The sequence below is a fragment of the Nothoprocta perdicaria genome, unplaced genomic scaffold (assembly GCF_003342845.1).
Source record: "Nothoprocta perdicaria isolate Ctin4 unplaced genomic scaffold, notPer1 scaffold_94, whole genome shotgun sequence".
Classification (NCBI taxonomy): domain Eukaryota; kingdom Metazoa; phylum Chordata; class Aves; order Tinamiformes; family Tinamidae; genus Nothoprocta; species Nothoprocta perdicaria.
The window spans coordinates 1,191,303-1,204,365 of record NW_020456243.1 but is presented as its reverse complement, the minus strand read 5'-3'; the positions used below and the strand labels follow the sequence as shown (position 1 = coordinate 1,204,365).

General features: G+C 51.6%; 1 protein-coding gene across 1 annotated transcript in view; it reads left to right on the top strand.

Moving 5' to 3' along the window:
- Positions 1–13,063, top strand: part of AMOTL1 (angiomotin like 1) — a 70,582-nt gene that overhangs the window by 10,544 nt on the left and 46,975 nt on the right. The window contains exon 3 of the mRNA XM_026052944.1: positions 12,280–12,429. Coding sequence (XP_025908729.1) covers positions 12,280–12,429 — 150 coding nt within the window. The remainder of the gene's footprint in view (positions 1–12,279; positions 12,430–13,063) is intronic.

The following is a 13,063-nucleotide window of genomic DNA, read 5'->3' as shown; positions in this document are numbered from 1 at the left end:
CTGCAGCCCCTGCCCGGCCGGGGCTCGGCGCGCAGCTCCGCGCAGCAGCCCGAGCGGGGGGCACCGCGGGGAGCGGCGGCGCACGGGACGCGGGGGGCTTCCAGCTCGCCCTCCGAGCCCTCCCGGCCGGCTTGGCCGATTCGGGCTGGTGKTGTTGCTCGGGCTCTCCCCTTTTCTGGTGGAAAGGGGATTTATTTTCTTTTTCTCGGTGCTCTCTGAAAGTCCCGGCAGTACCGAGGAKCTCTGCGGCTTTCTGCTAGACACCCGATTGCTGTCACACCTCAGCAGGAGACCGAGTCTGGGATTTTGTCTCTGCTCAGGTTATGGCAAGGCCCTTATGTGTGTCTAACGAGCTAGGATGAGCACGATTTTGAGAATGATTTTCCTTTTTATTCCCCTTTTTTCCTGGGAGAGAGGTGGCCCCGACACTGAGGAATCCCCTTTATTTTCCCTGTGTGTGGCTGCCCGCTGGCAGGGTCTCTCTGCGCAGGTATATGTAGATATCTAGCGGTTTGTAAGGTCTGGAAAASCTCCTGTAAATCCCTTATCTGGGAATGCCCGAGCGCTGAGAGCGGGTGCTGTGGAACAGGGAAAGCAAAGGGTGAAGGGGCCCCGGCCCCGCRTCCCTCCTCCAGCATCCGGCCCCTGCTCCCGACGCCTCTGTCCCATCGGGATGCGGATGGGGCTTTGTCCCCGGCTCCTTCGCATCCCACGGGATGCGAGGGTGGATTTCCCCCCCGCTTCCTCCTGCCATCCTCTTCCTCTACCCCAGTGTGTCTCACTCCCCTGTGGCTTCCCTTTATTTTCTGCTTGGGATTTTATTTGTGGAGGGGAAAGCTCGTAGCTGCTGAAAGAGGCMAGTGCCACCTGACCAAGGGATGCTCCTTGGGAGCCACCAGTGCTGCATAGGGAAAACCTATGGATTTCCCATCGGGCAGCCTGTGTTTCCTCACAGGAAGCACCGGAGGGGATGGTGACAGGTCGGCACCTCGGCGCAGGGTCCGTGGGAGCAAAGCCGGCCCCCATCCAGAGAGCTCCCGTGCTCCTTGCCCTGCCGGGAAGCTCCCCACAGAGTTARAGGAATTGCCTTTATTCTCCAAATCCCTGTGAAGGCCCTGCCTGCCGACTTGGCCATTCCAGCCGTTGGCCATTCCAGCCTCGCCGCTGGCTCTGCTGCGGATCCAAGGGCGGGTGAGYGGAGCCTTGTGCCGGGCTTCGCGTTGGCTGGTGGCAGCGGACACCCGGGAAGCAAGAGGGATCTGCGGTGCCTGCGGTTTTCAGGGGTTAGAGCAGTACCTGAGAGCAAGTCAGCGCTGCACTGGCCAAAAGGGTCGTTTGGCTCCCTAAAAATCCCAGGCCTGGAAGAGTTTTAAGGTTTTATTCCGTCCTGTTGCTTCCAAGCAAAATTTACTAGGTTAAAAATGTCTCTTTCCCAGCTGCCMGCCTGGCAAATCCTTGGCTTTCCACAAGCTCCTGGATTTCAGGCTTTGCCACCAATCCGTCCCCAAGGAGCCTCTGGCTTATCCGTCTTGGATCACGTTGCTTCCAACAGGGCTGTGTGCGGCACAGAGGGGCCGAAGAACCATCCCTGGATGCGAAGGATGGGAAGGAAAGAGCCCCTTGACTTAGGAGCACTGCAAACGTGTTAGGTTGGTGCTCCAAAGTGCCGGTTTTAACCCGGCGCTCAGGTGGAGGCCGAGCCTTTTGCGGCCTCCCTGGCTCAGAGCGTGGGGAGAGCGGCTGAAACTCCTGTTCTCACACAGCGACTGGCTGTTAATGTCGTGGTCCCAGTGGAAACTTCAGTGCTCGAGAATATTTTGTGGATTTGGGAACATCCCAGRAGGATTTGGGGCTCGTACAGCAATTTCTTCTTGGCAGCTTTGGGATGCAAATAATCTGGTTCCCATTTGTGACCTGGATTTTTAAATGGCTTGTACTTCCTTCTGTGTGGAGCAGAAATAGGAAAGGGTAGAAATACTAGAAAAAGATAGTAAGAAAAAAAAAACAGTGTCATCTTTCTTTACAAGCAAGTGTGCTTCTTAGGGAACGTTTTCTTTGGAAATGTCAGGCATTTAGGAAGGATATCACTTTTTTTGCCTTGCAAGGGACTTTTTCTCAGTGTGTAAGATTCTGCTTTGAATTTCCGGTGTGTAACTTGGGAGTAAATCCGTGGACATCAGTGAAATCCTTGCAGATTCCCCACAGCTCGTCGGTTCCCGGTGTGCGCGCTCGGCACCTGCTATTCCCKTGGCTTCCCTGCTCCGCACCCGGCTCCGGAGGGGCCGCAGCGGCACCGTCCCGGCTGCCCGGCCCGGCTCGAGGCGGGAGCTCCCGGCGACATCTGGCCGGAGCCTCCGCGGTGTCTTTCGGAAGAGCTGGGTGATTTCATTCCCATTAAATTAAATTCCCATTTAATCAATAGTAATGCTCGGGTGCTGCTTGGTGGGTCACAGCGGGGAGTCGTTAGTGTTGAGGAAAGGCAGCAGTGCCGATCCTCAGCGCGCCGTTTGTTGGCACTTTCAAAAAAGGGGGGAAAAATCCAGAAATGCGAAGGAAGATGTATAAGCTCGAGTTCAGTGCTTGCATTTTCCCTCCAAAAACACTGTACAGTCTTTGTACTATTTTTGTTCTGCCTTTACCCCAGACTCCTTTGTATGCTCGCAAGTTTGTGGGAATGACTCAGGGAGAAAGCTATTTAACCTAAAGGACACGGCTGGCAAAGACACATGGACACAGAGCGGCAGCAGCGGCGGCGAGCGGGAAACCAGAGAGCCTTTGTCTGTATCGGGGGGACAAGCCTCTGAAACGGCCGCCCAGGGGGAAGAATTGGGGCAAAAAGCAGAAAAAAAATCCCATTTTTAAAATGTATTGTGTTCAAGAGGGGAGTTTTGTTGTATGGTTGCTTCAAATAACGAGGAACTAGACTTAGTGATCCACAGCGTCCTGGCGGTGTTTGCTCCTATTTCACTCCTCTGTTTAATTAATAGAAGGACTTAAATATCCAAGTGACATTGATYGTGCCGGTGCTTTCTGTAATGTGATAATTTTTAAAGGCATTAAGTGCAGCAAAGTCAATCATAGCTTAATTCGAAGCTTGCAAATGTCTTGTCCGTACATTGTAGCCAGTTGAGAGATGATTTTTTTTTCCACATCAAAAAATATTCTCCTTCCCTGAGAATTTGTGTCATTAATTTCTTTTTTTTTTTTTTTTTGGAAGAAAAGAGTTATTTTATGCCTTGGTAATCGGAGTTAATGGAAATGTCTCTTGGCCGTACAGCCAAACTGGAGCAGCTGCACTCAAAGCTCTGCTCCGATTTGCAAGCCCCGTTTCGGCGTTTCTGTTTTACTCGTTCAGACGGACTTTCTTCCCTTTCCACTTCATTTTTTATCTCAGAACGGCAACGCTGACATAAGTCAGGGATGGGCCACTGGTGCTTTGATCAAACTGGGAACTTTAATCCCTGATTGGGGAGCGTTGTCCCCGGCAGGCGGTCCTTCCCATGGGGAGCTCCAGGCTAGCACCGAGCTGGGGTCCTGGGGGACCCTGCTGCTCCAGTGGCCGGGAAGGCKCATGGAAGCTTTGGGAGAGGGTCTGGAAGAGGCTGGGATGGGCGGCAGCGGTAAYGGGTGCCCAGCGGCTCCGGGGGTGGCAGCGTGGGGACCCCTGGGCAGCAGGGTTGGCCCCGCTCTTCCCTGTATCCCTGAAGAAGGAAGCAGGGAGCTGCGCTCCCAGGGAACCGATGCCGCTTGGTTCGGAGCTGTGGGTATTTTTGCTGAGGGGAAATGCAGATGAAAAGAAGTGGATAGGGCCGAGCATCCTCATACACTGAAATGTGGGTGCGCTAACGCAGCGCCGGGAAGAGACGTTGCCAGGAGGTGACTGTGCCAGGAGGGGACGGCGCTGGGAAGAAGAGACGATGCCGGGAAGAAGAGACGATGCCGGGAAGAAGAGACGATGCCGGGAAGGCGCTTGGCTTTTCTCGTTGTCCGAACAGGCTCTGCCGCTCCCCGTGGGGGCTGCGGTGGCGGGAGCCCAGCCGAGGAGACTTATACCCCTTGCTCCTTGTCCTGTCACTGGCCACYACTGAGAAGAGCTTGGCCCCATCCTCTTTACATTCTCACCTGATGTATTTGCACATACTGATCAGATCTCCTCTCAACCTTCTAACCTCCAGGCTAAACAGGCCCAGCTCACTTAGTCTTTCCTCATACGGGAGATGCTCCAGTCYCTTAATCATCTTTGTTGCTCAGATCCATGGGCCATGAAGCCAGCGGATGGGAGGCCGGCTTTGGAGGCCAGAGCTGGGGCACTTCCGAGGCAGAGATTCATGGCTCTGCCCTTGGGAATTCATGGCCTGGCCCTAGGACAGCCCCCCCACACTCGGAGCACTTTGATCATCGTCGCATTGTTTCCCTTAAACAATTATTTTCCTTTCTTGTTGACTCAAGATTTCTGTGCAGCAACAGGAGAGAGAAAATATTTTAAATGTGGAACAAGGTATTTATATTCCTCTCTGGCTTGGCTGAGAGACAGGAAGGCAGATGTGGGCTTTGAAACGATGTCATTTTTGTGCTGTCATTTTTGGACCTCCTGTGCAAACCGCAGAGGAGTTTATAGGAAAGTGTAAAGCTGGCTTACTTATTTTTTAATTTCCAGTGATTGCTTTGGAAGCCGTCTGAACAGCTCGGCCTCGTTAGGAGCGCTTGGGCAGCACGGGAGGGTGCGGGAGACGTTTCCCCTAGGACAAGGAGTCGCTTTTCCGCGGAGCTGGGGCTTGGGGCGAGCGTCCTGCGCCGAGGAGGGCGCGAGGGGAGAGGGGCAGCGCCGCGCGCCAGCCCCCCAGCAGAGACTCGGTTCCCTCTGCAGGACTGGCCGTTTCTGTGTCACTTGGGTCCCATCCCTCCCGCACGTCCCCGTGGGCCGGGTTGTCTCTCCATGCTGGCGCCCTTCCCGCCGGGAACACACATGGCTGCGCCGGCAGAGCACGTTGCCCTGGCTCCCTGCTTTATTCGCTATGTATTTAACTCTAAGACAGCCCATGTTGCAGGTAGCCTGTGTAGCTGCTGCGCTGGCTTTGGGGAGGAAATCTGCTTCGTGGGGAGCTGCTGCTGCTGCCCTGCACACGTGGCCCTCCTAGGGCGCTGCAACAGTGAGGTGTTCCGTTCCCTATTCCCAAATCTCACCARAAACAGGGAATATTTAAGAATTGCTCTGCTGTCTCTTGGCCCTTGCCGTCTTGTTTTCGTTAATCTTAGTAAATGATCCATTAAAATAGTTATGAATCTTCAAATGAATTTTGCTGCTGTGTAATAAGCCCTTGGGATAATAAGCCTCATTCTGTAAGGTGTAATGCGTGTTTATCTTAGAAGAAAACAAATAAATTGCTATCAAACAAGCAGGCAGGTAGGAGGGAGCTAATAATGGTGCAGCAGTGGGGCCTGTGGCACCTGCTGAATTTGGCAAGGACTGAATGAGGCCAGAAATGTGAAAACGTCCTGCAGAGCTCAGGGTAACAGGCACTAGATATATGGCAACTTAACACGTAGTGTCTCTTGGCTAGATTGAAACCTAGTTCCACACTATTCCTATCCCACGCTATCGCTATCCCAGAGCTGTTCCAGGTAAGCAAGAATTGGCACTGGCCAAAATCCTTGCAGGGATGGTGACAATTTAACAGCGTAGGCATCATGTCCTGTCAGCAGAGAACGTGCCCAGGTCTGTTGTAGATGCAGCCTGAGGGCGGTAGATCCCATCTCCATGTGATTCCTTAGGTGAAGTGGGATAGCTGGGGGCACGTGCCAGTGTGCAGAGCTGCCCACACACATTGGCCCAAGTGCAGCCCGTGTAAGCGGGCTGGCTCGGCTACAGGACGGGCTTCTTCCCAGCAGCCTGGAGCTGGAAACAGTGGTAATGTGTGTTGGGCACATCTAGGATTACTGTGAATTCGTGTTGGATCTCCCTCCTACTGGTGTCTTCATTTATTCAAATGGCCCGACTTGGTGTGTAATAATAGGAGCTGAGGCATTTACATTCCCAGGGCAGCAAGGCAGAGGCATGGAGGTTGCCCGCTGCTGGCCTCTACCCTGATTTTTGTAGCCCAAACCATGGCAGTGGGAGCGCTGCTGTGCCGAGGTGGGACTGCCCGCGGCCAGACCTGCCTCTGCAGCCGCGCTGCAGGATGTGGCCCCGTGCAGCTACGGTGGGAAAAGTACATTCCAATTACCGAGGATTTTTTTTTTTTTTTACGATGAGTCCTTCACGTGCACATTCCTTGGAATCAAAAATAAACTGTGCTCAGGCTCACAAGCGTGCTCAGAAAACCTATCAGCAGCTCGGGCATGTGACAGATGCAGCAGCAAATGCACAGCTGCCGGCGGAGCTCCCGGTGCCTTGGGAGAAGGATGCTCCATCCCTGCGCTCACCACGGGCAGTTACACCTGGCCCCTACGGAGCCGTACAAAAAAGAAGTGAGAATAGCACAGGGAGAAGGAAACAAGAGCCAATTCCCTCCCGGAGGGGCCCAGGAAACAGATTAAAATTGCATGCAGTACTGCATTGCATTACCATAGCTATTCAGATAAGTCGAATACACCAGGGACTCTGTAGCTAAGTGTTTTTCATCTTCATAGTTAGCAGGTGTTTGCATTGTTTGTAAGGGAGCTGGGCCAGTTATGTAGACAGTTTTTGACCAATTGAGTTTGTAACTCAATTATGAACCTAATTGGGTTCATAAAACCATGCCATTTCATAAACTCAACACAGCTCCTCTGGATTTAGCTTTGAATAAATTTGAAGTGTAATTTTGTAATATTTTTGGTGAACRTGATGCTAATTCAGGTGGCCTGATTAAGGTCACAAGGGAGAGAGAGACTCGCAGGGTTTCTGTGCTGCTGCAGCACGGGCTGTGCTAGGAGGAGGGTTTGGTCTAAACTGCACCCTCCTCATGGGGCCTGCGTGCAGTGTGTAACTTAGCAGAGTTTTCRCCCTGGGCTCCCCCGTTGTCCATGGAGAAGGTCAGATGCGCAAGGAGGTGGCCCAGACCCTAGGGTTCATCTCTGAAGATTGTGATCTCACCGATTTGACTGTAGAAGGAATCTGAGACAAACACGTGTCCGACCCAAGCATCTCAGCAGGCGTGTGATGTTGTTGTGGGCGTTGGTCTGTACATGCCTTAAACTCAGGGACGTTTGTGTTAGGTGGGCTCCTCCGCAGCAGGACAGCAAGTAATGGTGCTGGCCATGGCTTTCTCTGCTGATCTTTGCTGTAAGAAACAATAAGAAATCCTGYGTGAGGTGTTGAAGCAGATGAGCCCTTCCTGATGTGAGGCAATGAGGCAACTCATGTGCTCGCAGGTGCCTTTCCCAAAGGAAACGGTGTGGAAGAAGTGCCGCCTCTTCCCACTGCTCCTCAGGGCTGGACAGAAGGGCTTTCCCAGGAGGAAGGAAGCAGGAGCCTTCTCCTTGTTATGGGAGATGTGGGCGACCCTCAGGCCAGGCCGCAGCCATCCTGCCCGGGGCCAGGACGAGCGTCTGCTCCTCGCTGAGCCTCRCGGAGCATCCATGGCAGCAGGGGAAGGCGTCCCTCCCTCCTCGGCTCTCCTTGGCACCTCCCTTCTCCGCTCCCTCTGCTCCAGAGGACGAAATGAGGCAGCTCTGCTGTTTCCCCAGCTCGCAAAGGGCCCGGCTCGTGCGGCCATCGCGGCCCTGTGGGGATACGGCCCCACGGTGGCTGCCGGGGAGCACAAGGGCGCCTGGAGCGGTGGGAAGGAAGGGGTGGGATGGGCGCAGCGCTTGTGCCGCTGGAGGATGTGGCTCCGCTGAGTCAGCTCTGCGGAGCAGCGCCTGTTTTGGAAGGCTGGGAGGGAATTCCCGGCCGGCGGCAGGAAGTGCTGGCGCTGGACGCAGAAATAGGTGTGAGTTTTGGGCCACGTGCCTTCCCTGCCGGGCTGTGGGTGCGGGAGGGCCTCCTTGCGTGGGGAAGTGAGGAAAGGAGKGATCTCAGCAGCCCAGCAGCATTGTGTGCCGGTGGAATGGCCCTCAGCGGGGTACCTGGGGTATTTTGTCCACCTGAATGTAGTAAGGGTGGGGTGGTGTCATCTTTGCCAGCTTGGGAAGCAAGTATCATCTGGCTGGTGTGTTGTCTGTGCTGTTGCACATGGACAAGTARCGTTCCCACCAAGGAATCCCTGGAGCTCTTTGCGGGCTTTTCTGCTGCCACCTCTGCTCTGCTTTCCAGTGCTCTGCAGCCTTTGACATCTTCCATTCTAACACCTCCGGTGTCAGGACATAATCAATGCCAATTCTAATTTCAATGTTTTTTTCCCACTTGGAAAAAACACTGTTTGGTCTTCAGATTGGTTGTAAAATGAGTTTCCTGCATTGGGTAGAGCTGAAGGGGCTTTTAGTGACTGTTTTCTGAGAGTGACATCCCTTTGGCCTTGAGCTTTGCTCCCGTATCACGCTGGASGTGGCTGTTTCTAATGTATCTTGGCCATGTCTCAGTTGCTTGAGGTCTGTCTCCTCTGCATGGCCTTCACTTTTGACCCACCGCCCTCAAGACATGGCTACCACACAAGACTCGTGTCCCAACAGTGTCTCCCACATGGTCTTTTGCTACTGCTCTACAAGGAAATCTGATGGATAGAGACATGCTCCTGTATTTAGCCTTCTAGAGCTTATTGACCCATGCCAGATGTGCAGACCCCACAAGGGTCTGCATTTCTTTCATGAGACACCTCCAGAGAGAGGGTTGTCCAGATATGGGAGAAATAACGTGCTGTGAACAGGCTGGTGTTTGTACAGCGCTGTGTGCAGTGCAGGCCTGGTCAGAGAAGCTCCATAATAACCTGCTATAATATCAGCGAGAGGAGCCTGCTCCTCGTCCCGTGTTATTCCTTTGATGCTTGCTCCCCCTGTGTTCACCCACCCACGTTTTTGTCTCGCACTTGCCGTTCCAGACAGGAACCATTTCCGTTTTATCCTGTGGTGCAGTTTTCAAGCCCAGTAGTGAGGCAAGCGCCTCTCGCCCTCAACAAATGACGGATTGATGAAACAAGAAGGAAAGAATGAAAAGGCCTCTTTCAATGCAGCCGAGGCAAAAGACAGATTGGGAGCCAGGGCTGGAAAATAAACACTTGCCACATCCGTCGCTCTGCTTTCCTGGTTTTATTTCCCTTCCCAGCACTGCTGCTGTAGTGGGTTTGTTTTTTCAGAGTGGAAGATGATAACCTGTGGCTGCCCAAGATTCCTCCTGCCACCGTGGGAGAGAGCGACGGCTTCGCCCTGCCCGGCTGTGGGCAGCCTCTTCTGCTCTAAGAGGGGAACTCGGGTTGATGATGCTCCTGAAATAACAAGTAGAGAGAGGAAGAAGCTCCATCCCTGCTCTGGAACAGCGCACAGGGCGTCTGTGAGCTTTCCAGCTCCGTGTTATCGTGCATTGCCTGGATTGCGGCCATGCCCCGAGTACTCATCTGTGGGCAGCCGTTATCTGTTTTACACATAAGCTGCTTTCCTGCGCCGATTAAACGCAGCATTTTATTAAAAACTACAGTGGATGAACCTAAAACATCATTACAGCATAACAACAGCACAAGCAAAAGGGAATGATTTCTGCCCGCATTGGAGCCACTTGGTTTTTACTTGGGTCTAATAGAGAGCTGAGAATGAGCAATTTGACAGATGATTGCTTTTACCAATCCTTGCCATTTTAGTACAAGATTTTACGTGATTGCTGTGCTATAACCCCAGCCCCCAAAGAGAAGCTGTTAGCTGAGAAATCCTGCTGTTATTACAGAAAAAAAAAGCACATCCTTATTCTCCATTTTTATATCTAGGAGAACTTGAAAAGATGACCTGAGGGCACTTTCTGACTCAACATTCAGAAAGCAAGTGAAAGCAAACCAACATTTATTAACAGTTTGGTTCTTTTAAATTCCACTTGATGAGTGGTGTGGCCTAGCTGGTAAGGGCCGGCTATTTAGATAGCCTGTACTGCTCGAAACAGGTCGGCTTCCTTGTGCACGTGGATTTTCTTTGTTCCATTGCAGTTTTTAGCTTTTATTCAAAAAACAAGTCTGGGAAGTTCCATAAAGAATTAGAGGTTCCAAAGCAGGACTCTGTGTGAGCAGGGGATGGTACCTTTAATATGATTTTGTAGCAGAATACATTAATAATGTTGGAAACTAATCTTTTTGAGATTTTTCTTGGTTCTGAATCAGCATCAACACAAATTCCAGGASAGTCTACCATGCTAATTTTGACAAATATATTTGGTTTGTATCTGTCAATTGAGCAGTCTTTCCCTCTTGCTCTCTAATATAGCTAACTGCTATAAGGACTCATGTGTAATATGAATAATAAAGTGTTGAATTCATCAACATTTCACAGAAATGCCTATTCCCTCTCCCATGGGCACCGAAGAAAATCCTGTCATCATCTTCATGCCTGTAAAGGGGAAGGGCTGGACGTGATCCCACGCTGCCCTGCGCAGCGTGGGAGCGTTGACTCTAGTGATGATTGTAGGGAAAGGGAGAGCCCAGCGACATCCCCGCGTGATTCACGGTGGGGAGTACGGAGGTGGTGTGGATGCCAACCACGGTCAAGATGAATCATTTTGGGTCATCTGTGGCCCATAGCGTGTCCCGTAGACAATGAGGTAGCCATGGGGTAGTGTTCTATTGAAAAATGGTCTTTYCCATTAGCCAGGTTCCATGCTGATGGGCCTCCTGCCCCACCGGGATGTACATGTTCTCCTCCAAGGCCATCACTTCCAGGGCCTTCTGCCCAAGCAGCTCAATGCTGGAGGTTGACAGCCATCTACTGCCTAAAATAGGGACCTGGGGGTGTAAATGAGCAGTTTTGCTGAGTCCTGGGAGCACCAGAGTGAACTCAGGAGAAGGAGATACTCACGTTCCCGGTCCTAGTCCTCAAAGAGCCTTTGGTTTTGAAGGCCAAGTAAAAGTTCTGAAAAAGGAGCAGGAAGGAGGGAAGGCAAAGGTGAGCRGAGGGTAATGTGGGCCAATTTAGCTGGGTCTGTTCAGCCTGGAGAAGAGAAGGCTGAGGGGGACCTGATCAGTGTCTATAAATACCTCAAGGGAGGGAGGGAGGAGGAGGGGGCCGACCTCTTTTCAGTGGTGGACAGTGATAGGACTAGAGGAWATGGCTTCAAACTGAAGCATCGGAAGTTCCACAGGAACTTAAGGAAGCATTTCTTCACTGTGAGGGTGACAAAGCACTGGAACAGGCTGCCCAGAGAGGTTGTGGAGTCTCCTTCTTTGGAGATCTTTAAAACCCACTTGGATGCAGCCCTGTGCCATGTGCTCTAGGTGACCCTGTGTGTGCAGGGGGGTTGGACTCGATGACCTCTGAGGTCCCTTCCAACCTTAGGCATTCTATGAAATGAGCATTCTATGAAATGAGCAATGTTGTCACGTCTTAATGCTGCTCGGAGGCTTTTCAAAGGTGCTTGTTAAGACAGACACCTCCAGAGACAAACAGCCCTGACAGCAGCTTCCAGGAGAGCCTGTTTCTACTCACGGCTTTTGAAAGGAGCCTGGGGTGACTAGTTCAAGTCTTAGATGTCTATTAGATGCCTAAGTTAGGGCATGTGAATCCTATGCTGGRAGTCAGTCAGCCTGAGATATTTCTGTGGTTCCCCAGCTACATCCTCTCTTTACCATATTAAGAACATCTGGATGAAGTGATTTATAGCACTCCCTCTCTTGATAGCGTTGGCTGTATTTTATGTCCCAGTCATTTTCTGTGTTACTGAATTACTGTTCATGAGTGAATGGATTTTGAGGTAAAGCCTTTCACAGACTTTGGATGCTTTTGAATGTGCCTCTGAGTTACAAGCTCTCCTCCTTTCCTTCTTTTTACCCACCAGGTCTTTCCGTTTTTCCCTCACTGTGTTGGTTTCTCGTTCTGGGACCATACCATGATTTGTGAACTGGTCACTACCAAACTTGTTGCTACTGACTTTTGTAAGCGAGGCTGGGTCAGGCTTGCCTAGTACCTGGTCTGGGGACCTCCACGCCTAGGCTGGAGCAGTGTGTGAAATAGCACCGATGACCTGGTGGCTGCTGCCTCTTCCTCAGGGTTAATGTATTATTAGGGTGCTGAGGACAGCAAAGGCTTTTGCTGGGTGGTCCTAGCAGAGCTTCTCTCTCCCAGCTACACTCAAGAAAATTATTTTGGACCTGAGTCACAGGTCATGATTTCATTTTTTTTTTTCCCATTCAGTTGGTTTATTTATTGACATCTCATTTTTATTTCTTACAGGCTCCCCATCTGTCTGTTACAAGCCTACCAGCCCAGCCCAGATCCTGGAAGACACTGGCTTTCTTTACCCAGACCACCAGTTATTTGCTGGCAGGCATGAAGTTCCTCCGTTAACAGCTGAAGTGATCAGTGGTGCTAAAGAGAAAGCTGGTAAGTGGGTGGCCGCACTTGCACACCAACCTATCACATTTACTTCAGCATTTTTCCTCAAATATAATTTGAACAGTTTAGACCATTTACAGTTAACACTGTAAATGGGTGTGGGAGGCCAGCTCCTCACCCCCAGCAGAATCAAAGGGGTTTCTGACTTCAGTGCCATGACCCATCATCATTTTTCACTACTGCTTGTGGAGGAGGCACCATTTCTACTTGTCCTTCAGGACCTGGTTGCTCTGCACTGAACATCTGGGCCAAGGTCTGTAGCGTTTTGCCAAAGGAGCMGGACTGCAGGCACCTGGTGGAAGGCACAAGGAGTTAAATCCTCAAAAACCATCCCCTATATCATATCTCCCCAACATCCTCCCCAATATCTGCCCCTCTACTCAGCTCTGGTGAGGCCGCACCTGGAGTACTGTGTTCAGTTCTGGGCACCCCAGTATAGGAAGGACGTGGAGCTTCTGGAGAGGGTCCAGAGAAGGGCAACTAGGATGATTAAGGGAATGGAACATCTCTCGTATGAAGAGAGGCTGAGTGAGCTGGGCCTTTTTTCTCTGGAGAAGAGACAGCTCAGAGGGGATATGATTAATATGTATAAGTTCAGGAAGGGAGAATGCAGGGAGGAAGG